This window comes from Pogona vitticeps, chromosome 2 (genome assembly GCF_051106095.1).
Source record: "Pogona vitticeps strain Pit_001003342236 chromosome 2, PviZW2.1, whole genome shotgun sequence".
In the NCBI taxonomy this organism is placed as follows: domain Eukaryota; kingdom Metazoa; phylum Chordata; class Lepidosauria; order Squamata; family Agamidae; genus Pogona; species Pogona vitticeps.
In genome coordinates this window covers 203149980-203177041 of record NC_135784.1, presented here as the reverse complement: position 1 = coordinate 203177041, position 27062 = coordinate 203149980, and the positions used below count along the sequence as shown (strand labels likewise).

General features: G+C 40.4%; 1 protein-coding gene across 5 annotated transcripts in view; it reads left to right on the top strand.

Annotated features, from left to right (window-relative positions):
* The window catches only part of RNF170 (ring finger protein 170), a 43362-nt gene extending 32202 nt beyond the window's left edge, over positions 1-11160 (top strand). For 3 of the 5 annotated variants that reach the window (XM_078384829.1, XM_020801386.3, XM_020801384.3), the window contains exon 8: positions 266-2741. In XM_078384829.1, the coding sequence (XP_078240955.1) occupies positions 266-535 (270 nt within the window). In that variant the 3' untranslated portion in view covers positions 536-2741. Of the gene's footprint in view, positions 1-265; positions 2742-9738; positions 10170-10556 lie in introns of those variants that run through there. The other 2 variants (XR_013541374.1, XM_020801385.3) reach the window with 2 other exon arrangements.
* The last annotated feature ends 15902 nt before the right edge of the window (positions 11161-27062 follow it).

The following is a 27062-nucleotide window of genomic DNA, read 5'->3' as shown; positions in this document are numbered from 1 at the left end:
CTGTTCTAAATAGGTTTGGATACAGGTTATTAGTTTTAAACAGTTTAAAATCCAAAGGAAAGGTGTCATGAGCATACTCTGAGCTAAAATTACTACACTTTATCCAACCTTAAAATTTTTGTTTACTGCCATTGGCTTCTAGTACATGTATTCATAATTCTTTGTTGTAAATGGTAAAAAATTAACAATTTGGTAGTAGCCCCCTGTGATAAACATGTATTGCATGTAACATAAATCTAAAATTGATTTTTTTTATCTTCTTTAGATTATGGAAAGGATTATGGATTTGCCCACTTTACTGCGTCATGCATTCAGAGAAATGTTTTCTGTTGGAGGTCTCTTCTGGATGTTCCGCATCAGAATATTCCTCTGTCTTTTGGGAGCTTTGTTGTATCTGGCATCGCCTCTGGATTTTCTACCTGAAGCACTGTTTGGAATTCTGGGATTTTTAGATGATTTCTTTGTGGTTTTCCTGCTCCTTATATACATATCCATCATGTACCGAGAGGTTGTAACACAGAGGCTCAATAGATGAAGGCAAGTGTCGGTGACCAATGTTCAGGAACATTCAGGGGGACACTTAACTAAATGACCTACTGTGACGAAAACTATATCGACACACTTTCAGTTTCTGCTATTAAATCACTTCTAGCCAAACATGTTTTGCAGGCATGAGGAATTGAAATAATGGTGATTAGTGAACTGGAATTACTAATCTGCGTTACAGAAAAAAGATTTAATTGAAGATATAATACATGCCTACTTATGTTTACAAAATATGAATGCTTGTATGGCCTTCGAGGTGCCACCAGTTGCAAAAGGGAATTTCTTTAAGAATATGCTTTTTAAAAGTATTTGAATGATTGTGCTGGACATGCACGTAAAGCACTGTTCAATGTATAATTTCGTATTCAGTGTGCAGTTTGAAAGGCTGCTCCATGTGGGTTTTGAGGTGGGAAGGTGGGTTTTTTTAGCAAAGTAATTTAGTATCTGCTAGTGCAGGAAGTGCTCAAGTGATACAGTTGTCACGATAAGCTTGGGCTGCAACATATCTCTGCACGCATTCTGTAAGTGCAATATTGCTTCAGCTCTGTAAAATTCCATGAATTTATCCCCATACTGTTTTTCTGCAAAGGAATGTGTACTGTCCTTTGGGGAGAGAGATCTTAAATGCCAGCAGTCTATGGTTAATGACAGTATGTGTTTAGATTTTGAACCGCAAGGTTCAGTGTTTCATTGGAGAGAGATGAAAAGCTAACCTAGGTTAATGAGTTGACATGGATATGCTACAGAGATGGGGAATCTACAGACTTGTCAAGTACAGAGGGCCGAGAACGTGACCTATCATACTTCACCAGGCTGACTAGGGCTGCAATAAACTGGATTCTGACAGTGTCTGGAGGGTCACATGTTCCCCCAGCCCTGATAAAACATTGGGATGCAAAGGGAAACAAAATGTTGACCTCAAATTGTCATAGGGCTTCCCTGATCATGTGAAATATTAAATAAAATGTTAGCCAGGATTCATGCAGAAACTAGCTGAAATCTAAAATTGAATTTCACCGTGAATATACTTGAAGGAACATCTGGTAATGAGGACCATGGATGTCTGAGGAATATTCTTAAGAAAACCTTATGCATGATTGCTTAGGAGTAAGCCTCATTTGAACAAAAGGACTTGGTTCTGAGTATTTATTCATAGAACAAGATTCCATTACTCCTGGTGTACACTCCATAGTGGTCCTGAATTACTATGAAATCATTATTTGAACTGTTTACTCTGACATTGAAATGGAGAAAAGAGTTGAAGAGAAGTGAGAGAATGGTTGATGCCATTGTGTTTCAGATGAAAGTGGGGACACATGAACTATATTGCACATGTGTACGGAGACACACAAGTTCATGGCATGGGCCATCAGTGAACACTTTCTTGCCCTTTGGACATATAATAAACAATCACGCCAATGCACGGAATACCCTAGGAAAAGAGGGAATAGGGCTATAAATACTTGAATATTAAAGGGTGCTATGTACAAGGCTTACAAAACATATTCTCAAAATGTATAGAATAGGTATGGGGACTTGTGACCGGTCTTTATGAAATGTCTGCTCCCATAACCAACCATAAATAACTGCTTCAATCTTGCTGGGCCAACTCCTACTTTCAGTATTTAAAGGAGAAGTAATGATTGTACTGCTTCATGTTCAAAAGAGTTAAAAGGTTTTTAACAGGCTGTTCTGGTGAAGGTGAAAGTGTTATGGTAGAAATATCGAGTTGCTTACTTAATCTTCCTCTCTGGTACAAAATCTTGATGGCAGGCTTAATTATAGTAATATTTTACACTGGCACTGGTTTTCACAGTGGCTAGTATTAACTATGGTTTTATTCTGACCATCTTTGACCCTTGGTTTTGACTACTGTTTTGATGGAAAAACCTGACTAGCAGTAACCTGGGTTTGAGTTCAATGCCAGTATATCTTTAAACTGTGGCCCATCATGAAATATATTCATCTCACAGGAAAGGACCGTGAGATGTTGCATTCTGGTATCAGTCATGTTGTCACCATGATTGGCGAGGGTGAGCAGTCTGTGCACTCATTTTCTAACATTAGCATTACAATGAAAACAACAGCATGTCATTCAGTTGGATGAAGTTATTGCCAAAGAATATTCATAAGCCACTTACTAACAGTTATATTTTTCTCCTATTAAAAATGCAATATGTATGTATTCCTAAAAAGGACCTGTTCTGAAATCTTTTTTGTCATCCATGCATCCATTTCAACAAAAAGAATCCTGTGTGCCAAAATTGACATATTAACATATCCATATATACATGTTACATGCATTCGAATAATACTTTTTGTACGGTGGGTACAAAAGCCTTTGTTCTCTTCTGAATGACTTTTGTATGAATTAGGCCCAGCTTCTCTTAAAAATGTGTACCTGTTTTCATTCTCATAAATGTTAGATATTTCTGTAAATTCAGTCTAACATCTCCAAAAACATGGCTGGAAATGTTCCAATGAGTAGCACAATCTGAGGCTTCTATTATTTGATCTGAATCTTTTTTCCCCATAAAGAGAAGGAACAAATGGCCATTTAAAGCAGCCATTCTTAACCTTTTTTTTTTGCCCACGCATAAACACAATGTGAAAGAAATATAGGCTGAAGCAGGATTGTAGTAAGTCCTGATTAATGAACCTTATAAGGTGATGTGTGAAGAATTGTTTACAAACTGTGGCCCCCCTCAAGTGTGCCAGCCCCAGGGAGCCATATGCCCCCCCCTTGAAATGTCCCCCCCCCCCCCTTGAGAAGGGCTGATTTAAAGAAACAAACTGTTCCTGAAATGCTTAATGATTTTTAAGGCTCCTTTTAATGTGCTTGCTCACCTTTTCATCCTGTCATCACTTATATGTGGTGATGATTGGTTGGCTACTTCAGGAGAATGCCAGCATGATGTCATTGTGTGAGTCTTACTTGATGTCTGGCCAATCCAAATCCTGACTAATGGGCAGTGAAAAAAGTACAAAGGCAGTACTGCATGTTAACTATAAAACTTCAGTAAAGTATATATGTTTACAGAGAGAACTTTGATACTTTTTCAGAACCTCCCTATGTACATCTCAAAGAGCTGCCAAGAGCAAAGAGATCAAGTAAAACTCTTTTTTCTATTGCCATCTGTATTTTCTGGTGGCTGAATGCTTCTTTTATGCAGACATTTTGCTTTGCTTTCAGCTGATTAAAATAATTGAATTCTTTAGTAGCCTTAATACTCTGCTTTCTACTTATACTGGTAATATTTCTCATTTGAGTCTCATCACCATCAGTAGCATAGCTGTAGAGTCTCACAGATAGCATCAGCATAACCTTAGCACATATTTGTGTATTGTCTGTTTGTTGATGAATGGGGAATTAATATTATTTTTTTGTAAATATTTATTACAAACACCTACTCTTGGTGGAGATGATACAACTTCTAGGCTTGATTTGCTGGTGTGGATCAACACAGATGGCAGCAGTTTTTGGACTTTCCTTGGTGCCTAGGTGTGAAAACTCACAATGAGCACTTGCACTATCAAATTTACCCCCTCCCTTCTTCTGGAGATGCTCTGAAGCATGACCTCTGCAGATATTTCGTTCTTGCTGTCTGTATTCTGTACACCAGTGGTCCCCAACCTTGGGCCTCCAGATGTTCTTGGACTTCAACTCCCAGAAATCCTATCCAGCAGATGTGGTGGTGAAGGCTTCTGGGAGTTGTAGTTCAACAACATCTGGATGCCCAACATTGAGAACCACTGCTGTACACCACTTCTATAAATGTCTGTGATAATTCTTGCATCTCATAAAGACAGCATAAGTCCTCCTGATCTATGCTGTCATTGACCATAGCTTTTCTCCTGTGCATCTTCACACACCCTTCATTACTAGAGCGTTTTGCCTTTGAAGAGGATTCACATTCCAGTTCCCCCACTAAACTTCAATTTATGTACAATACTTACCGAACAGACACCTTTGCTAATTTTTACTGCTCGCTATAATTTTTTTAACAATTAAATAGTTCTTTTTAACAGTTGTCTTCACATCCAAATGATTCTAACATAGAAAGAATCCTATAATCTCAAAAGTTGTTGTCAACAAGGAACTGTGAAGAATAATTGCTTAATTTTATTTGCGCTTTTTCAAGCCTCTCTTGTACCGTGTTTCCCTGAAAATAAGACAGGGTCTTATATTAATTTTTGCTCCAAAAAAACTCATTAGGGCTTATTTTCAGGGGATGTTTTATTTTACAGTCATGTCATCTTCTAGTTGCTGCACAATGCTACAAAAAAGCTGGAGGGTGGGGTTTCACTTAACTAGGTCTTATTTTTTGGGTAGGGCTTATATTACGAGCATCCTGAAAAATCATACTAGGGCTTATTTTCAGGTTAGGTCTTATTTTTCAGGGAAGCAGGGCACTATAACGGTACCTTGTCACCCAGAATTCCCACCAATGGGTGGTTTTTGGTGTAATAAACTCATTATCTAGTACACAAATTAATATCTGCATTGCCTATATATTTTAATATATCCCCTCAGAATGGCATCTGAGTGTTATCTGTTTCATTGATTTCCTATAGTAATTGTAGTCCATTATATGGAAGAACTTCAGCTCTACTGTGAGATGCAGTGTTAACAATCATAAGAGAAGTTTTCAGTTTTATTTCAATATATTAAGATTCCCATTTTTCTCTATTGATGTTTAAACTCTTTCCGGACCAGAACCCCTACGTTTTAAGACTTGGTCCAATAATAATTAACTGGATTAAATGAATCGTGGGTTTAGTGATGGCAGCTGTACTTTCTAGAAAGGTTTTCTGTGAAGACTTTGGCAAGAGAAAATATTTAAACTTTTTTCCAGTTTCCTAGCAAATGATATCTCTGATAAGTTATTAATGATTACATAATGCTTTCTAGTGCACACACATAATAGTAACACATTAAAGTAACCTTGACTCCTACTAATTCCTTTATTACAAATGCTGTGTAGGAACTGTTCTTACCGTTTACTTTAATATGAGAAAGAAATTAACTGCAATATTGTGCAGACTTATCTTGGAGTAAGTTCCATTTAAGACAAATAGATTTACCTCTGTGTAGACATGTTGAGGATTGTACACAGCTAATGACTCAACCTAGTGTGAAATGGCTGCCAATGATCTGTGGGGCTTTGGACTGCATGCTGCTATAGATCTTTTATACAAAACTATAAATCAGCTCTTGCTTTTACTAATAAACATTGTCTCAAACAAAAAATATTTTCTGCCATTTTATTTTTGTATGTAGGTGTCATTTTAGATTTTATTCCCTGCTGGGTGTTCAAAAGCATAAAAACACTGGCTGAAACCCTCTTCCGTAGATTAAGAAGCATATGGCTGATGATTTCATGGTGATTTTGGTTGGGTTTTTTTTTGTTTGTTTGTTTGTTTTGGGGGGGGGAATAAAACAGTCCTCCTCCCATAGGTCCTAAGACTCAGGTGGAATTCCTTTTGCTATAGGGAAGCCACTGGGTGCTATGGGAAGGGGTGAAGCCTCTGCTGCCGGGATAACTTTTCCAGGAGCAGTCATTTTTGCTAATTAAATACTTCCGCCTGTGAGCAGAAAACAATCTGCTGACAAAGTTCATGGGGCATGTTCTGAAACATCCCTTCCTGCCTCAAAGACGTGTAAGTGAATATCATTCTCATTCAAAGGTCTTGTGGGAATACCAGTCTGTTTCACAGAACTAATTTTCAGCATATGTGAACTGCCTCTCCATACTAATGTTTAGAAGAAGGATGCTCAAAACACTGCTTTTTAGAGAGACTTTCCACAATGACCCTGCTTGATGCCGTGCCTCTTGCCCTGCTCTTACAGAGATGATGTGCTTCCCATGCTATTGATTTTAATTTTCAAACCATTTAAACTCTTCACTGTTTAGTTATACCTTTATTATATGTATTTTATTATCTTGTGAACCTCCCAGAATAGAGCATTGCACTAATGGGATGGTAAATAAGTAAACAAACAAAAAATAAAGTAAAATTATTGGCCCCAATCCTGTTGCTTAGCTTACCTTTGAGTCTGCTCCTCTCTGATAAGAAAGGTATCCCCACCACAACTCAAGAAACATAGGCATGTGCTCACGAAGTCAAATTGTAACAGGGACAGTTGTTTACCTTGGAGGAATGGACTGAAAGTTATGATTCGGCTTAGACTAAGCAACAGGATTTCAGCCACTGTGTTGGAGAAATCTAGTTCAACCCCTTGCTTGGTGTAGGAAATAGAGAGCTACTTGAACAGATGGTGAGATGTCCATCGTCCTTCTAAATGAAACAGTTTTTGAATTTCACTGTCAACACGTTTCTTCAAAAGTTCAGCTGATCTCTTGTCCTGTAAATAATTTAACTGCATTAAATTGAGTTCTAATCTTGGAGCAGTTAAGAAGAGTCTCTGTCTTCTGTTGTATGATAGACTGCAATATTCCACACTGTAATATGTACTGTATAATATTGATAAGTTTGAAGGAGGTATGATATGTTTATGTTTCCCAAAGGGGAAATAATTTTGAAATGTTAGGTAATACTGTAGACATTCATAGGAGAGGACTATAAGTGGATTTGGTCAGTATTAGAGTGGCCTCAGGGAAGAGAAGACACAAACCTGCCCCTTTAATAGTTGTACACTACAGTATCAATTTTGGCAGGTGTAATTTGTCAATTTAAGCTGCACCGCCTGAAGTTCCATCTTCCACAGAACAATCAAAGGTACCAGAGCCCTGTCCTCCCTTTCATGTGATCACTATACCTCAGGCAAACCTACCTAAAAGGGTTCCTGGAAAGATATGGTGCTAATTCATATGAGCTGATCCAAGCTGCTTCGAGGGTGAATGAGACTAATAATATTATATTATCAGCTGAGTCCATTCAGGTAAGAAGCTCTTCGGAAACTGACAGCTGCCACAATTTTGTGACAGTTAAAGCAATCTCACTGTGTGCCATTGCAGCTAGAACATTTGGCTTTTCTTCTAACTGCGAGGGGGGGGGGGGATCCCAGTTCCCAACCTGATGCTGGTTGAGGGATGCTGGCAGTTTTAGTCCACAGATTCCCAAGCTCTGTGTCCTGCACGCATGTCTCTCTCTTACCCAATTAATTGCAGGGGGGGGGAATTGTGAGTCACAGAAGCTCACCTCATCTCCACTCTCAAAAGGAACATTCCCCAACTCCTCAAACTTTTTTGAGAGGGGCCCCGGGGTGACAATATGGCTGTATTTTTCCCCTTCTTTCTTTTTTTCTTTTTTCTTTTAAATGCAAGTTGTAATTATTATTTAAAGCAGATTCCATTTTATCTAAAAATGAAATGTTTGTGCCTTGTTTCATAAGGAGATGGTCTGTTTTTGCCTGGTGAACAGATGCTTAATTGGTGGCAGTTCAGGAGAGAGAAGAGAAAAGCAAGTGTGAACACTAATGGGATGGCTCATCACTGGGAGGTGACTAATGAGGAGTAGTGGGTTTATCAGGTGTTACTAATCGTTTGGCTCAAACCCCTTGGCACAGAAAGCTGTTGTGCTCCTCTCGGAACATATGCTGTGCTTCAGATATCAAACCTTATTTCTCCCACTCTTCCCTGCAAATTGAGGCTGCCATCAACAAACGGTTTGTGCTTGAGGGTTGCCAACTTACCAAGAAAAATAAAGCCCAGCCTGCTCTTTGGGCTTTGAACAGCAAGCTCAAAGGACAGAAAACAGCGCTTGAAGCCAATGGAGGAACAAGAAAGAAGAGCTGGGGCTGGGTGTGTGGTGGCCATATTGATTTGGCACTGCACTCACCTCTTCTGTTTCCTTCTGTCTGGGAAGTCGAAGTTCAGCTTCAATAATGCTGTCCTTAGCTCTAAATTCCATTAGGCATCCTTCAGTCTCGAAAGACTATGGTAGCGTGCTCTGTATGGAGGACTTGGAACAGCGTCTAGTGTGGCCGAGGAGGCCAATTCGAGAGTGACAATCCCTTCCACACTGAAGACAAATCCAATCTGTCCCCTGTCCAGCTCCCTGGTTTTGCTGCTTTTGTGACTTCCTCTTTGCCTCAGCCTGCTGGACAAGTGTCTCTTCAAATTGGGAGAGGCCGCGATGCAGTGCCTGCCTCCAGGCTGAACGCTCAGATGTCAGGGTTTCCCTTCTGTTGAGGTCCATTCCTAAGGCCTTCAGATCCCACTTGCAGATGTCCTTGTATCGCAGCTGTGGTCTCCCTCTGGGGCAATTTCCCTGCACTAATTCTCCATACAGGAGGTCCTTTGGAATCCGACCATCAGCCATTCTCACGACGTGCCCAAGCCAACGTAGACGTATTAGTGTATAAAAACAAGGCATTCGGCTCCCAGGACCGTCTTCTTGACTTGTCAGGCAGAGCTTGTGATAGACAAGGAATGCCCTAAATAAGAGTTCATGGCAAAGACATTTCCCCATTTCCACTTTGGGAAGAAACTTCTCCTTTAGGTAGGACCAGAATATTCTTCATGTCAGGACTGGAAGTGTGCGGAGTCACGAAACACCAGATTTGATGCCCAGGGGTTGGCTGGCCTACTGATTAAGCTTGGACATAGTTTGCATATGCAGGGAGAGGGCAGCAGAATGCGGGTGAAGATTTGTGGTGGAGGACATAGTTCTCATCCCACCTGTATTGTCCTTCCTTCTGAGAATGAGTCTTCAAGGAAAAAAACACTTTATAAAATTTTTGAATTATAACAGATGGAGAAAACAATTCGTTTGTTATGTCTCACTTGTCCTTCAGAAATTTCAGAGAAGTAGAGAGTCTCTTCATGGTCACCTTATGACATGAGTTAAACTGAGAGACATTGTGATTTGTCCAAGGCTATTTGGTGAACCTCTTGGTTGTCCAAAGATTTTTAAACATTTGGCAGCTGTGGACAGGTGGGGGAATCTATGGATCACAATGAAGCTACCTTTGATACAAATTTAACAAGAATTATTCCCCTCCACTAATATCAAAGGGGCAGAAGTAGATGTCGGTATTGCGTGTGGGGAATAAGCAGGTAAATACTCTTATCTCTGTGGCAGAGCTTAGAACAATTACTTTTCTGGACTACTACTCCCAGAATCCCCCAGCCAACATGGACAGTGGCGATGCTGTTTAAGTGAATATGGCAGATAATACTCAAAAAAAGTTGCTGCTATAATGTCACCCACTCTCTTGCCTTGCAGCACCCAAGTCAGATCGTAAAGGCAAGAATCAAGACAACTCTGCAGACCAGTTGCTTCCTGAAGAACTTCATAGATGGGGAATATCACCTCCCCAGAGCAGCAACTCATTGTAAATGGTTCCTACCCAGTTCCAGTCACTATTTCAGTATCTTTGATGTTAAATCTCTCTATAACTCAATATTGTTCATGGATGGTATGTAATCCCACATTATTAACATTATTCATGTAATAATAGCTTTCAAGGGTCAAGACACAAAAGTGTTCTCTTTGATATGACAGCAGAATCAGAAGTTATAGAAAGCTCATAATCAGAAAAGGAAAATTGTTATGCAGATGCTTCTGTCTCCTTTCAGAATTTGCTGTTGGCTTCAGGGCTTAAACATGAGATTGTTTTGAAGTCTGATTTCTATAATAAAAGACTTAGAATTATAGCAGTCAAACACTAATGTGCTTTCACTTCTAATTACAGGCTAACTATAATGTCTGTTTCTGAACAGACATTATCTATAGACATTAGTTTCCCAAAGGGGAAACAATTTTGTTTCCCGTTTGGGAAACTTGTGTCTTCATCCATCCAACTAGTGAAATTTGTATGAGCCAGCAGTCAGATGCATATGTCAGTGTCTATTGAGACTGGGCATTTACATCCTGTTACCATACTCATTTGTCATGACAAAAATACTCACCTGCTTGGAGACATCTTTCTGTAGAGATGTGCATCAGTAGGTGCAAATGCTACTTTTATGTGGCTTGAGTGGATATATGATATAGCATCTTTGCAGGATTGTTTATGAATTCCTTAACAACTGTTTGAACAGCTCTCGGTGAAGTGCCTAAGCCTAGGCACAAAGTCAACACTGTCTGGAAAACAGCTGATCAAAGGACAAGAAACTGTTTCATGCCACAGTTTGGGTGGCTACAAAACTCAGCCACAATTGGACACATATTTTCATCTGTAATAACTTAGCAATTTTTTTGCTATGCAGTTCTGTTGCTTTTAAAAAACAGCTGGTTTCCACAGAGAGCTTGTAAAGAAGATCATAGCAAAAGTATGGGTTTTCCATTAACAACCAATCAATGAATCAGCCTTAAACCTTGTTAGAACAAGGACTTGTCTTTCAAATCTTCCTACAACATAGTGCCTACCATTTACTTATATATAAGTAGTGGGTCTAGAGCTGCTGCTTTGCATTTTCGCCTCATTCCACCTTCTCTTTCCTCCTAAATTCTGTTTTCATCTCACCTGTTGCAGCCCAAGTGTGTTATTGAATAATTTGCCACCCAACTGCATGTTCACTTCTACCACAAAGAAAGGTATCCCCTTGAAGAAATTAATCAGGTCACTATTTCCTTTTAAATCTGTCAGGCATGCACCTGACACAGCTGTTAAAAGGGAATAAAGTAGTATTTTAAAAAAAAAAACAACACACAGCCAAATAAAGCCCTGTTGCTTAAAACCTACAATTCTTAACTCAGCAAAAGCAAATTGTAACATTTTAATAATGGGTGGAAGAGTTTGCTGAACTCAATCAAAGAAGAAATTCTAGAGCACAGGGGCCACCACTAGAAAGACCCTGTTCCTTGTGGGTTATAAACTTGCTATCAGAGTAATTTATTTGCGGGGAGGGTTAGAGGAAGGTATTATTTGTGACACCCCAGATCTAAGCTACTAGGTCTTGTAACAGTTGAGACTAGGATCTTGAATTTTGCTAAACTGGTTACTGATTAACATAATTAATAATATGTATTATATGCATTTATCAATTGAATTCAATAACAGGCATGCTCTTGCATCCTGTACCAGCTCTGGATGTTCTTGCCTGGAAATCTGCATACAGCACATGATTTTAAATGGATATGTTATCAGGAAGTGTAAGAAGGTAACAAGGTTTCGACTTAATTACAGATAACAAATTCAGTACAGGCTTCCTATGGTTAAATTCCAAGAAATGCTGGCAATCTGGTGAAAATAAAGCGATCAAGATGGGAAAGGTGAATCAACTTAAGAGATTAGTCACTGGATGAGTGGGTTTTAGAGAGGAATCAAATCAGACTGCAAATGTAAACTAACTTGAGTCCACCCACCATTCCATCCTTAACAAGAGATGCTTTTCTTTGCTAAGTAATGGATCAGCAATAAAGTGACTGGTTTCTTACCAGCCACAGGTCATTGTTCTTGGTTAGCCCGATGCCTGTTTAAAGATGCTCACCTTAAAATGCATTTGCATGAATGCTGCACTCGTGTGTTTGCACCCACACAGAGAAGAGCCTAATTATTTTGATTATTGGTGCTTTACCTGATAGCATTGGGTTGAATCTAGCTTTGGTCATACTTTTCTATTTATTATAAGTGGAAAAAAGTGTTTAAAAAAAGACAAAAATGTGATAGCACTTGATTCCTAATTTGTAGGCTTGAGCCTTTGGTCCATCCCCACCCAACAGCAATGCTGAGAATTATGTATAATAAGAATAGTTGTATTTTAACTCCCAGAGAGAGATTTATTGCCTTTGCAGTCTCATATATTGTGCACATTGGAAAGAGAACCCATTTGCTGTCTCACCTCAGGTGCCTCCCAGAAGAAGAGCCAGCCTGTGTAGCCTTGGGCAAGCTGCACAATCCCAGAAAGCACCTAGAAGATAAGAATGGTAGACCTTCTTAATACTTTATATCTAGGAAACCTTGGGAAGTGTTGCTTTAAATTGACATCATTAGCAGTAAAATTTCTAAAGCTGGCTGTGTCACAATATCTGACAGCACACCTTAGAAGATAAGTGTAGAACTGCAGGGTTGGTCCTAACCTAGCAGGTACACCAGGAGGCCACTTGGAGCATCACAATATCAAGGAACCCATAAGAATCATCTAAGAACCAAATAACACCCTTTCTGCTCCAGGTACCTGGGACAGCATGATTTGAGGCACAATTTGGAAATGTTACTTTTTTTGGGGGGGGGGGGATGATAGCGCTCAGCAACCTCCAGCCAGGATGGCCAGGATTCTGACAACGCTTGTCCAAAAAGATAACATTTCTACAGGATGGTTGTAACGCCCATTAAACCTGTTACATTTCCATTGCTCCCACATCCAACAGGTGAAGAGAATGGAAGGCTCTTATTTTCACCATATAAGAAAGAGGGTGTGATCAGGAATATTGTTAGCATGGTTGGTAGCAAAATGAATGTTTGGAGAGCAGCTAAAGAACTCAAGCCAACTGTACAGGAGTCATAAAGGTGTAAGCACTGGTGACAAGAGGACCAAGCCCATAGAATGAATGGTCCATGCCCCATGGGTTGTTTCAAATGTCCCCATCAACCAGTTTAGAACTGCTGCAACCACCATTGATAAGACTGTATGGTTTGCCTTGGTTTTGGTTGTTGTTTTTTTAAATTTTAATTTATTGTGAAAATATTATTCTTTCATCACCACTTATTTTTAGATCACCACTAAATTTTGAGCATTTGACCATATATCTTTCTCTCCATTATATCTATTTTAAATATACTCTGATATCATATTTCTTTTCTTATCCTGTTGACTATGGATCTAAATCAGTAGTTCCCAACCTTGGGTCCCCAGACATTCTTAGACTGCAACTCCCAGGAACTTTCACTGTTAGCTGTGCTGGCCAAGATTTCTGGGAATTGCAGTCCAGTAACATCTGGGGACCCCAGGTTGGGAACCACTGATCTAGATGACCCAGTAGAGATTACAAGTTGTTGTGTGTCACCTTGCCCCACCCTCACCATCTCATTATACACAACCTCACCATCTCATTATACACAACAGGTAACACAACAATATCACTCTGTGTATTCTCCTACCTCACATTACTGGCAAGAGGAGAAACGTCAGTTCCCAGCATGGTGGCATCAGTATTATGTTCAACTAGATGCTGGGAGGAACACATATGTCTTATTTGTATCCTATATTTCCAAGGAACTCGAGAAAGTTTCTACAGCATCCTCTCCTTTCCTGTCTTCACAATTTCATACGCCAATCTGAGAGAGAGAGATTGATTGTTCCAAAGAAAAACCAGAATATCCTCTATTATGATATTTAGTCTGGTTTTATGGTATTGTAAAATGGGGCTAATTTCCCCTCCCCACTTTCTTGGCACTTCTTAGTTTAGCTTCAGTTGTAGCAGTTAGGATGTCGAGAACAATTGTGTAATTTCTTAGCTGATTTAAAGTTAATAAATTATACTAAAGTATTTGGAGCCCTTCAGTTTAGAGAATAAGAAAAAGGATGACTAACAGGGCACATGGAACAGGTTTATAAAATGAGGAACAATGCAAAGATGATACAAAAAAGAAAGTTTTTCTCCTGCACACATAATATGAGAACTCAAAATTCAATAATAAGTATTTGTAGGATGTTTACACAAGTTTCATAATCAAAACTGACAGTAAAAATTGATTGGCAGTAGGATTAGAACAAACAAAGAAATTGGTCGTAATTCTTCCCATGCATAATTAACATGTAGAATCATTGCCACAAGACACAGTGATTCAGGCGGATGACTTAGTTTTAAGTAATCGCTAGGAGAATAGACCTATCAGTAGTTACTGGCCAATAACAATATGAATTGTTATAATTCCTTCTAATACTTATGTGAGTCTACCCACACTCTTTATGAAGTAAAGATTACAACACACACACACACACAGGAGAGGTATCAGCAGATGTGGGGTAGCCTTGGCTCCTTTTGTAGGTGCTCAAAAAATCTTTGAGAAAATGCGGAGACTGGATCCCCAACCTGCCCCATAAGAATTCAGAGCTACAAATGTTGGAAACCAAAATGCGGATCATAAAGACAGCCCATAATTGGAGCAGAAAGCAAGTTAATGTTGCAGAGGGGTGGCTGAGGCAATTTTACCTGGTTGCAAAATCAGATTTCACAGAAATCCTGAAGACCAAGCACTCAACAAAGCAAGCTAATCTTCATACTCTGGGAGGTAAGAAAAACTCTTGTGGTGGCACTCAAATGCTTGCACCAGTCAATGATTTTATGCTTGACATCTCTAACAACTGTTTCTGTCCTGAGTGAACAAAAGCTAACCAGATGGAAGTGAATGGTGGTGGTGGAGGAGATTAGCATTGAGACATAAAAAGGGTTCAGTGTGAGGTACATTGTTTGAATAGGTTATTTCCAGTTAGCTAGACTACTCATTGAATTGGAACATGGAACCAGGATTCAGAATTTAATTCTCCACTGTGGTTTGTAGGAGAAGAATCAGCCTTTGGGGCCTTGGAAAAGCCACTTCGTTCCAGAGTGCTCCCAGAGGAAAGAAATCATACTTCTGAGTGCTCTATACAGTGGTGCCTCGACTTATGAATGTCCCTGCTTACGACCATTTCCAGTTACGACCAGCTCAGGCTGCAAAATTTTGCTTCTACTTGCAACCAGAGCTTCCACTTACAAACAGAAAAAGGCAGGGAAAAAGGGCAGAAAATTCAACTTTCTAACTGTAGGTGGCAACAAGGCTGCTTCTTTGCAGCTCTTTCACCCCAACAGTTAGAGAGTGTGGGTCAGGGGAGGCTTGGGACTGCCTCGCTTCTGCTTCTGAGTGTATGTGTGTGTTTGCAGGGAGGCTTTGGGCTGCCTGGTAAGGTAAGGTGCTGTTTTCTGCTTTTTAAAAACTGTTCTGGGTGATTTTGCAGTGTGGTTTTGAGCTGGTGGGGGGGTTACGTTTCTGTGCTGTGCTGGGTCTTGGGGGGTTGGGGTTTTTTTTGATTTTCCCCCCATTTCTGATGGGTCTTGGGGGTTTTTTGTTGCTTTTTGGAGTGTTTTTCCCCCATTTCTGATAGGTCTTGGGGGGTTTGTTTTTTCATTTTTTTCCCCATTTCCAACGGGTTTTGGGGAGTTTGCTTGCTTTTGGGGGGGTTTCTCCATTTCCGATAGGTCTTGGAGGGTTTCTTTGTTTGTTGGCTCGCCCCCATTTCTGATGGGTCTTGAGGGGTTTGGTTGCTTCTTGGGATTTTTCCCCCCATTTCCGATGGGTCCTGCATGCTTCTCTTGCTTTTTCCTTTGTTTTCTTTGCATTTCCGACCTGCCCCTTTGTTCTCTGTGCATTTCTGATCTGTTCCATTTGTTTTCTGTGCATTTCCAGTGGATCCTGCATGCTTGATTACTTTTCTCCCCCCACCCTTTGGCCAGAAGGGATTAATCACGTTTCCAATGAGTCTTGCAGTGATTATTTTTTGTGATTTTTTTCCTTCAGCCAGAATGAATTAAATGCATTTCAATGCATTCCTATGGGAAATGGTGCTTCAACTTACAACCATTTCCAGTTATGTCCATCTTCTGGAACAGATTATGATCGTAAGTGGAGGCACCACTGTATCTAGAAAACCCCGGAAAGGGTCACTGTAAGTTGGCATTGAACTGATGGCACATTAATCATGATGATGGCAATGGTGATGTTATCTCCCATCTCACCTGCACATTTTTAGTACTTCACTCCTAATGTTTATGCTTCACCCTTTGATCATCCCCCAAGCATTAGCAGTACCAAGATACATGGTATATAATAATAACTTAATGTACAATTAAAGTGTTGTCGGCAAGTGTTGTGCTGTCAAGTCAGAACTAGAGCAACCCCAATGGGGATTTCAAGGTAAGTGAGATATTTAGGAAGTAGCTTTATCACTACGAAACCCCAAGTGAGTTTTCATGGCCAAGCAGGGATTTGAAACTTGGCCTCCTAAATCCTAGTCCAGCACTCCATCCACTACTCCACACTGGGTATCCCACATTTAATGCACATGGATGATACTATGTACATGCTCTCCTGGTAAACTGGATAGCCTCTTAAACATTGTTGAATATTACCATACATATATCAAAATGAATGTTGGTGTTGATAAATGTGATCCATATCAAAAGAGGCACTTTTCCAAAGCACAGTAAGAAACAGTTTATTAAATGCTTAGAGAAGCAAAAACAACAACAACCCTCAAATATTTAGGCATCCATGAAAATCTCCATATGAACTTAAATCATTACTCAGAAACAAGTACTTTGACAGAGTGAAGGTGATGCTCAAAACAGATTTTTTTTGCAATAGGAAAAATTACTTCTATTAATAGTTGGGCAACTCCAGTATTCACATATTATTTTGGAATTGTGGACTGGAAGTACATTGATCTTGTGATGACTGAAACAGGAGAGCCCAAACCCCTCCTGTCAAAATACTGGTGCCACCATCCTAAGACATGTATGGAGCGCCCTTATCTGTCATGGAGCACTCATTGGGCATGGACTTGTTGCATGGGTCAAATAGTCATACTTCAGAACTACTTCCATGGGAGTACAGGGCCACTTCTTCCGATGATAACAGAAAAAGATAAATGACGAACAGCGTTGCAGCTGGCATGTAAGAACCCAGCCACAGCACAGGGAGGCATAGTTTGAGAAACTGTTACATGCACAACGCCCTAGTTAATCTCCTGGGCTATAATGTCTATAAGCAACCATCAAACCTGTGTTGTAAATTAGTCCATCTCCAGGCTGGAACAGAAGGATTAATATGCACAATCCAGGACCAAGTTATTTGTGCTAGATACCATTTGAAAATAGTTACAAAGCAAGGTGAAGGCTATTTATTTGGAGCCTGTCAGGAATCTGAAGGAACAATTTGTCATAGCTGGTTGCTCTAAACTAGGATTATATGGGCAACCATAATCAAGTTGCAAAGATTATTTTTCAGCAGTTGGCTAAATCTCATGGATTATTCACATATTCCACCCTCACATATTATAAATTCCAGCCACCTCCAGCTTTAAAAAACAAAACTGTAGTACTTTAATGGGGCAAGCAAGCTATCACAGGCAGAACTGTTAATTTTAATAAGCCATATATGGTATTATACTTCTGAATACACAACATAGGAAAACATATCTTATAGAAGTTGGAGTTCCATCAACAAGCAACCTCAAAAGTACAGAAAGTACAAAGACCACAAAATACCAGACATCAAGGCAAGGCATTAAAAGAATGCGGAAGCAAGATCAGGTCCTCCTCTTCCTCATACTAATTTCTGCAACTAAATTTTTAAGTTACTGGTTTAAAACAATTGCCTATAGTTGCTAATATGCTTCGTGAAATCCAATGATCATTGATTTTTCAAGCATGTTATCTCATCTGTAAATTTTTAGGACTTGATTCCTAATTTTTAGGCTTGAGCCTTCAGTCTGCCTTCAAGCCCTAGCAATGCTTTGTTCTTTTGTCTTGATACGATTGCTTCCTTTTCTTAGTTTTGGAGACAGGAGACTATTGTTTGTTTCTTTGCTGTTTTCCTCTCCTGTAGGTACGGGTGGATATGTTTCATTCTTTTTTTAAAAAAAATTGTTATTTTAACATGACTATTGGGGTGGGCAGGTGCTGTTTTGTTTCCTTATGTGAGAGTTTGTGGCCCAGGGGAGTAGAGTGTTTGTTGTTGCTGGTTCTACTGTTTGGAGTTTTGGATTTTGAAGGATGCAACAGCCTTTGTTTATTAAATTGCAGATTTCCAAACACTGTTAGAAGGAAAAATAACAGTTTTAACATTTTAATTTTAATTCCCCCTTTTGCAGCTAGTATACACCAAATACCACCTTAAATTCTCAGCCTCTATGATTACAATTGTTCCCTTAGCATTAACATTAGTCTGTGTTGCCCAACAGAAATTTGTGTTAATTAACCTACCAGTTAAATTATTTACAACTCTGATTGAGGTAGATGGCTTGTGGCTGTAAGAGATAAAGTAAGGTATAAATCTGATGGTCTCAGGGTAGACATCTCCCTGGCTCAGAATATAAATACAAACTGAAAAAAAATGAAGGTAGAGTTTGTTTTTTTAATGTTTAAAAAAATGTGCAAAGCCATCTGTGGCCAATGTAAAAAAAAGAGATGTAAATAGATGACACATTGTTTACAGTATGCCATGTGAGCATTCCATCTGTCACAGGGAAAGTCAACCCTCCTCAATAGTAACTCTCAGGATACTTAGAGAGATTTTCCAAAATGTTGAATTCTCTTCTTTCTGAGAACAAACCTCCCCTTTTTCTATACATAAAAACTAACAGCAAGTAAAGATTACAGGTATGATGGTCAAAGAGAAATGAATTTCAGGGTTAAAGAGGAAGAGCTAATGAGAAAAGAACTTCTGATATTGCAATGCTAAAGAGTTTTCAAGGGAAGAAGCAAACGACAGACTCAACTGCAAGCCATGCAAGGCTTGCAGGAGCAGTAATTCTGTTCCAAACTTTAGTTTGAACTCGACAGATGTGAAATCTATCTTGGAGATAAGCGTCAGCACTTGGGACAGCTCCTATAAAGTTCAGTCTAAAATGTGGCTTCCTTGTCCCCATGGAGTCACCAGTGATCCCTGAGCTGAGCTATATACATGCTTCTGTGAGTGAGCTTTATGGAAGGCTCTGTGTCTTCAAAGTGAGGGTTAAAGTGTAGGGAAGGGCTGCAGCTCAGTGGTAGAATACATGCTGTACATGGCTATGTACAAGGCTAAAGTTTCAATCTTTGTCATCACCAGGCAAGGCTCTGAAAAATAGCCATCTGAACACAAAGCTATAGCCAGTACACAGGGTGTGGACCCACTGGCCCTCCATGGTTTGGACTGCAACTCCCATGATCGATTTCTACTGAGCATGCTGATTTGAACTTCTGAGCATTGAAAAAACATCTGGAGGGTCAAAAGTTCCCTATCCCAGGTGCAGACACTACTGGGATAGGTAGGTGAATCAACAGCCCGAGGCTGAAGACGTCAGCTTCCTAACATCCACAGTATGTAGGCATTGCAAGCATGGATATGCAGCTAAAGCAAGAATTGCCCTGACAACAGCCCTAGTGGATAAGCTGATATTCCCTATATTTTATTTATACTGTAGAAAGAAGTCAGAGTATCAGATCTGATCTGAGGCATTTTGCTTCTTGAGGCAAAGCAGCAAAATATACACACTCTGCCAAGTTAAAGTAAATCATACTCTAGCCCGGTCAAGTTATTTTGGTATCTGAGGCAGTTCTCTTCCCATCCGACAGCTAACAGTTAACAGTTATATAATTTACTATTTGTTACTCTTCTTGACCCCCCAAATCTTCTGCCTGTAGTGTTGGCCTCATTCTGATGAAGAATAAGGCTGGTACTGAAAAGCACTCATTTTCAGCACTATTTAGAATGCATTTGTTGGTTGGGCTCCAAAGCTATAAGGAGGCATAAAGAAACAAAACTTGTGTCTTGGAATTAGAGAATAAAAAAATATGTCTTGCTTACGAATCAAGAATTGGAACTAAAATTTATAGTTTGTTTTTGTATCGCTGAGGGGTATGCTTTCAATTAGCTCAGTGAACCAATTTTATTTGACCAGATAAAACACACTCACACGCTTAAATACTGTCACAAGTGAGCACCAGCAAATGCTGACTGCTGCCATACTTCACTGAACACCCAATGTCAATGACTCTGTTGTGAAAACTGCTGGATTGTAAATGCAGATGTTTATGGTATCAAATCTTTGCAGAGGACAGTATGGCCATAGTATCTGCAGGGGATCAGTTTCAAACCCCACCCCCGCAGATGCCCCAAACAGTGGATATGCAAACCCTATATATAGCATACTCTCTGTTTCCTTTTAGTGGTCAGTTCTGGCAATATACCTTGGGCATGCATATTTCTGAGATTTTTTTATTTAATATTTTCAGGCAACAAATAACTGAAACCATCGGTACTGATCCCATGGATATGGCTTTCCTACTGTATTTGCTATTTAACAGCAAACTCTTTCCCACCATTTAAAAAGGGGAATCGAAGGGAAAATACCTCAGGACTCATGGAAAAACTTAAGATAAAATAAGTCATTTTGAGTAGCCTCTTTTGAGACAATTAGCTCTCATCCAACATAGATTATTTATTTTGCAGGAGGACTCTACAGTATACCCAGAAGACTAATCAGTTATAGTCTTTTCTTTATTCATTTCAGGGTGTTGAACAATTTAAAATTATGGATGTATATTAAATATAGTTAAAACTAAAAACAAATTAAAATGTTAAGATAATTAGACTATTTGTACAAAAGAAGATCTAGCAAATTTACAGTGCAACACTTCAGGAAGTGAAAGATTGGCTGCATGCCATTGTCCAGGAGATGCCCAAGTGTCCTCACAATGCTTCCCCACTATTTAGGGAGACTCGGAAGGCTTCTTCTGCAAAAAATGTAGCTAAGAAAACTTCCAAAGAATTGGCTTCTTCCACTATCAGTCAAAGGACTCCGGATGGCTCTTGCATCTTTCCATCAACAGATGTTTTGTGGTAAGACAGAAGACAAAAGCAGAAATGGGAAAACATTGGAAGGGTGCGAGTTGAGGGGAGTATTGTCTGGACCATCCATACAATTCTGCACACAAGGCAGGGCAACTACACACAAAACACACACACACACACACACACACCCATCTAGGAGTTTCCTCTGAGATACCACCATTAGAGAGTGCAGTAAAATCAGTTTTCCATTTATCTAAGTAGAACTGTGGAGAAAGAGATGATTTGGAACTGCTTTCAGTCATGATTCCCCAATGCCTCTAATGTCTAGTTATGGTGGCCTTGGTTTCAACTGGGATAAATCTGCTGTAAAATAAGGGTGCATAGAATTAGCTATTTGGAAACCTGAGCCTACTCAGGTAAGGTTATTATTTCACTTGTTTTTGCTTTGCTTTTAAAACCATGCTGGAGGTTGCTTGGATTTTCTGTTCCAGGCACTCAAATGTCTCAGCTGGTTGGATTTGCTCCTGCCTTGGGTGATGTTGAGCTAACAAAAAAAAGTCTAATGTTTGATTATTAGCTGCACTTTTAGGGATGCACTTTGCTATGCCAGATGATCTTCAATCTGATTGTGCGTCATAATCACAACTACACAATATTGGTTCTCCAGCAAGTTATCTCTTCCCCCTCACTCCTCACCTTCCTTCCTTTGATGAGGCAGATCTCTTTTGTTTCTCTGTCTCAGGATGAGGAAATGTTGCTGACTGTGGTGCCTGGCTGGGGGTGGCGGTGGTGGTTCTAGGAGTTGTAGTTGAACAAGCCACTTTTCTTATTGTTGCTCCGGCTATACTTCAACATCAGACTCCCAATCTACATTACAGCAAATTTCAGAGATGCTACTTCCATTGCATTTCCATCCTGAGATATAAAAGGACTGTAAGTTATCAGTAAGGCTGATCGTGATTTTTCAGAAATTTCTCCCCTGAAGGGCCTGAGGCAGCCATGAAATCATTTTCACCATCAGGAAGTAATTGAGGATCCTTGGACAGGAGGAGGAAGGCTTTAGTTACTGAAATCTACCACCATTGGTACAGTTGCCCTGTTGGTGGCAATTTTAAGTAATTAAAGACATCTGCGCCAAACGGCTTCCTGAAGACAAAAGGGATACCAAAGGAGTTTTGGGCCTTTCTTTGGGGGGGGGGAGGAGGAGACTGGGATTTTTTAATTGTTGTGCCTGATGATGTAATCAGCCTTATGTGGCATAATTTATGCCAACAGGATGTCAGCCTATGGGTCGTAAAAGACACCAAACCTGTACTGCCCCTTCCCACACTTACAATTCTGATGAAATGTTATAGAAAATATATTAGTATTTAAAGACTCGCATCCTCTTTCCTGAATGGGGACCCTCAGAGAATTGTATGAACATCGCTACCTTACCTAGGGAGGCTCGCCACTGCATGATCAGCTGTACAACCTGTGAGAAAAGGCAAGGGGTGAGATCTACCAGAGCAAAAGGAAAGTTTCCACCATTTCAGTTCTGTCCCATGTTTAATTAACAGGATACTAGCCAAAACAATGCTGCTACTGATGGTTGTTGATTCTGAAAATATTATACTAAAGCCAGAATTCTGCCGGTGTTCATAGCAGGATCACATAAGTTGCCGTGGATAGTTGCACCTAACTAATGAGGTGCCAGGGCACAGGCATGGCCCATGATCAGACCTGTGGCCGACATTTGTCCAGCACCCAGTTGATTTTAGCTGCAAGTAGCTATGGTCACTTGTGCAATCCTTCTGTAAATACTAATAGAATTTGAGCCTAAATTAATAAAATAGTTGGCAATCTTTTACTAAATTGAAAGAAAGCAGGAATGAGGCAGGAGTATGCATTACATTCCTATAACAAGGACTGCAGAAATCCTTCTGAATCGCTTTGATGGACACTCCTTGGTTAGGAATGGGTAATGCGTGGCCTTCCTGATCCTTCTTGATTACAGTTCCCACATAACCAGATATGCTGGCTAGGGCTGAGGAGAGTTGCTGCCCAAACAAGACTTGCCACATATTCCATAGCCCTGTCCAAGAAAGCCTCCCCCACCACACACACACACACACACACACACACACACACACACACACACACACACACACACACACACACACACACACACACACACACACACACACACACACACACACACACACCAATTGCTGGTAGGATGCGGACACACTTAAATGCAACTCTGCCCTACTTAGGCAGCCCTAATTGGCCACTTTCTTCAATTGTACATACTGATGCAGGAGATTTATTAGGGCCGACCCAGCCTAAGAATCAAACATGGTAAAAAGTGTTTTTTTTGCATTTTCACTTTGATTGCAGCATTACAGTACCCATCTACAAATAATAAAGGATCAATTGCAGCAAGTTCATGGTTTCAGGTTCATGGCCTCATATCATCTGCGTACATACAATCTATACAGGTCAGGAGTGGGTGTGAGGCCCCCAAGCAGGAGGCCTATGTAGGAGTGCCGTCGCTCCCGTCGCGGACCCAAAAAACCCAAACCTCTCCCCCTCCTTCACCACCCCGTCGCAAAGACAAGCAGGTGGACACCCACGAGTTGGGGGAGTTGCAGGAAGATAGGGGGCTAGAAGATGTGGGTATAGACACCAGTGACCTGGTACAGACCTTGAAGGGGTTAACCTTGTCATCAGGGCGGGGAAAGGATTTGGCGGGAAAAGGGAAGGAGGAGATAGAGGCGGCAGCGGGGATATAAAAGAAAAATGCGAGGAGACCCCAGGTGGTTGGGAATGGATCTGGTTACAAGATCCGTGGACCGGAAGATGGGAGCAGATGCGGGTACTCCATGATGAGGCTGAAAGATGGAGGAAACAAGGTTTGAAACCCCGTCCCTCATATTGGGGAGAAACGGAGGCAAAGGAGGGGAGACGCAAGTTGAGGGAAGAGAGGGAGACAGTAGCTAAAGAGATTGAATGGAAAAAAGCATGGCATTTGGCGGAGTTGCAGAAGATGGGGGTTTACCCGGGCCATGGATGGCCGATCCTGGAGAAGGCTCATCCTTATGGGGGTGGAGCGGCGACGAGGAGACCCTTCCCCTAATCCCTCCAGAAGAAGAACCTCCAGAAACCCAGATCCCAGTGAACGGTTTAACTGGACCTTGGACTATGGAGGACAGTAACCCCTTTGTTGGAAGTTTATGGACACCCTTGCGCCCAGGTTTGGGGGAACAAGAGCCTTTGAAAGTTGTTACTCATAACGTTCCAGTTGATGTTGATGTTCAAATAAATGCAGAACCAGTTGGAAAGTTTACCAAGTCTTGGTCTTTAATGAAAGTGACTGACCCCCTTAATAACGAACCCTCTCAAGTGCAACCCATCAGCCATATTGACCCCATGAGGCCATTTTTGTGACTCCCCCCAAAAAGCTTCTAATATCCCATGGCAATTCAAAAACATGTTTACATTTTTAAAAATTCTCTTCCTGGAGGTCCTGCTTTTTAGCTTTAAGGTGTGGGTGTAGCTTGCAATTTTGAATTCCTAGTTTTGAGTTCCCGCCACCCCACTTGGGGGGTCACCTTCCTGTCATTTCAGGGCTCGTGGCAGGTTCTGTAGATGAAAATGTAGCCTCCAAGTTCACCCAAATTGCTCACCTTTGCTGTAGCTGAACCCCAATTGCTATATACCATCAATTTGGTTACAGAAGAAGGGTGGTTCAAGATAATATTTCTGGAAATAAATTCCAAAAAGAGGCCACGATGCTTTGCACTGTGTTCCTAGGGGGTAGTAGTGTGCAAACAATAGTTAGGGCAACCCGTATAGTCTCCTCTTATCTGTCCCCCATAATCTTCTTCCATCTCTGTCCTAAGCATACAGCAAGATAGAAATAAAATCTCCTCAGTCAGTGGTTCTTGGCCAATAGTACACTGAATCACTAGTGGGACACATTAGCTCACAAAGCTTTCAAAACAATTGCTCAAAATTCAATCTCTCTCAGACTCCATCGCCTTGTGTCCATCATGGTGCAGCTGATTGCGCGATAAGGTCCACACCATGGTGAGCTGGGCAAAAGCAAAAACATCTTGCTCAGTTTTCTTCAACAGGATTTTGGAATATTGTTTTTCCCAATATCCTATTTCCATCCCCACACACATATTGTGTGTTCTAAATATAATAACGGAATGCCTGTAAACATTCTCCTTCTTTTGAGACAACTTGGACTTTTTGTTTCTGTCAGGATGGCACTGAGGTTCATTGTCAGAGTGATTGAGAGGGCATAATACATCAATAGTTAAGTAAGAATCATTACTCTTAACTCTCTTCACTTTCTCAGAAGGAGTTCTTAGAGTGAAAATCTATTTTCTCTGTTTCTTTCAACTCATACAGCATGCACACTTTATTGTTGACCACAAGCATTTCATGTATCCAGTGACTGTCAGGTAACACATATCTGGATTTCCTCAGCACAAAAAATGTCATAACTCTGGACCTGGTCTTGGATCAATCAATGGTAGTTATATAGCTCTATTCAGGATTCTGTAGCTTTGTACACATCTCATTCGCAAATGTTTTTTTCTAATACTGGGTTACATTCTCACTGCCTCCACAAGCACAGCCTTGTCTCCTCATAAACTAGGTCTCCACCCTTCAATTATCTGCCAAAGTACTTTATGGACAAATATTTGTCCTGCAGACCTAGACACTACCTCATTCCTACTTGCCCAAGATCTTAATCCAGTACTTTGAATACTGGATAGCTTAGGCTATCAATACCTTGAGGGGCTGAAGTGCAAATTTAGGAATTTACAACATAAACCTCTCTATGTGTCAATTTCTACCTGCATGTTATGACACTTGAGTCTCTTAATTTAATATTCTATGGCTATCACATGACTCTGTGGCTATCACATGACTTTCTCCCTACTATGTCCAGAATCCTATTGAGTTTGCATGGCGTAAATCTCCAGTTGCTTCACTAGCATGCACAATCATTCCAGCTTTCTGCTACATGCTTGGACATACTCAGGTCATGCTTGAGTGTGCAACAGATGTTCAGAAATGGCAAAACCTGCTTGTGCAATTTTGGTTCCACATGCAGCATTTCACAGTAGGACTCTGGTGTCCAAGTTTTAAATTACCACAGCAAACTGAAGGCGATACTATCACTGAGCATTGTTGCTCTAATGGTCATTATACTTCTCTTGGCCATAATTTTTTTGGGTTTTGAATCAAAATGTAATAGACTTTTCACTTTGCAGACATTTTTTATCATCTATATTTGTATCCTGCTTTGTAGATGCGCATTCCAACATGGTGAAGGGGTCTGAGTGTGTCAGTGAAGCTGAGAGGAATGCCGTACAAAAGTCGGACTCTATTTGTATTCTCGAAGGCTTTCACAGCAGGGATCTGATGGTTGTTGTGGGTTTTTCGGGCTCTTTGGCCATGTTCTGAGTACTTCAGAAAACAGCCATAGAGCCTGAAAAACTCACCACAATCATCAGACTCTATTACAAACTTGGACTCCTAGAAGGGTCACCCAAAGCAGAATGTTCACAGCTGAGGCACCAGGCTAAGATTTATGTACTCTCTTCAAGGGTAACAGCTGCACCAGTAGCATAATTCCAGTGGTGATGGGGGTGGCAGCTACTGGGCAGCAGTGATAGATGAAGATGACATTGGTAGAAAAGGCAAAGGCAGTGACATTCAAGTTAACTTTTGTTAGTATTGCACAGAAGGTGGCAAGGATAAACCAGTACTGAATTTTCCTTACCAAGAGAACCCTATAATAGGACAGTCCAAAATGAAACAAGAGACAGTGCTGGAAAATGAGACACCCAGGTCAAAAAGCACTCAATTAGCTACGGGGAAGAGCAAAGGACAAGTACAAATAACTCTGTTGCTAATGATGCAACTAGATTAAAGCGAAAAGGAAATCTCATGACTGATGTGCACATAAGTGAAAAAGAAGTCTGATGGTGCACAACACATATAATTGGGACATGAATCAAGGTAAACTGGAAACCCTAAAACAAAAAAAGGAATGCATAAGCGTTGC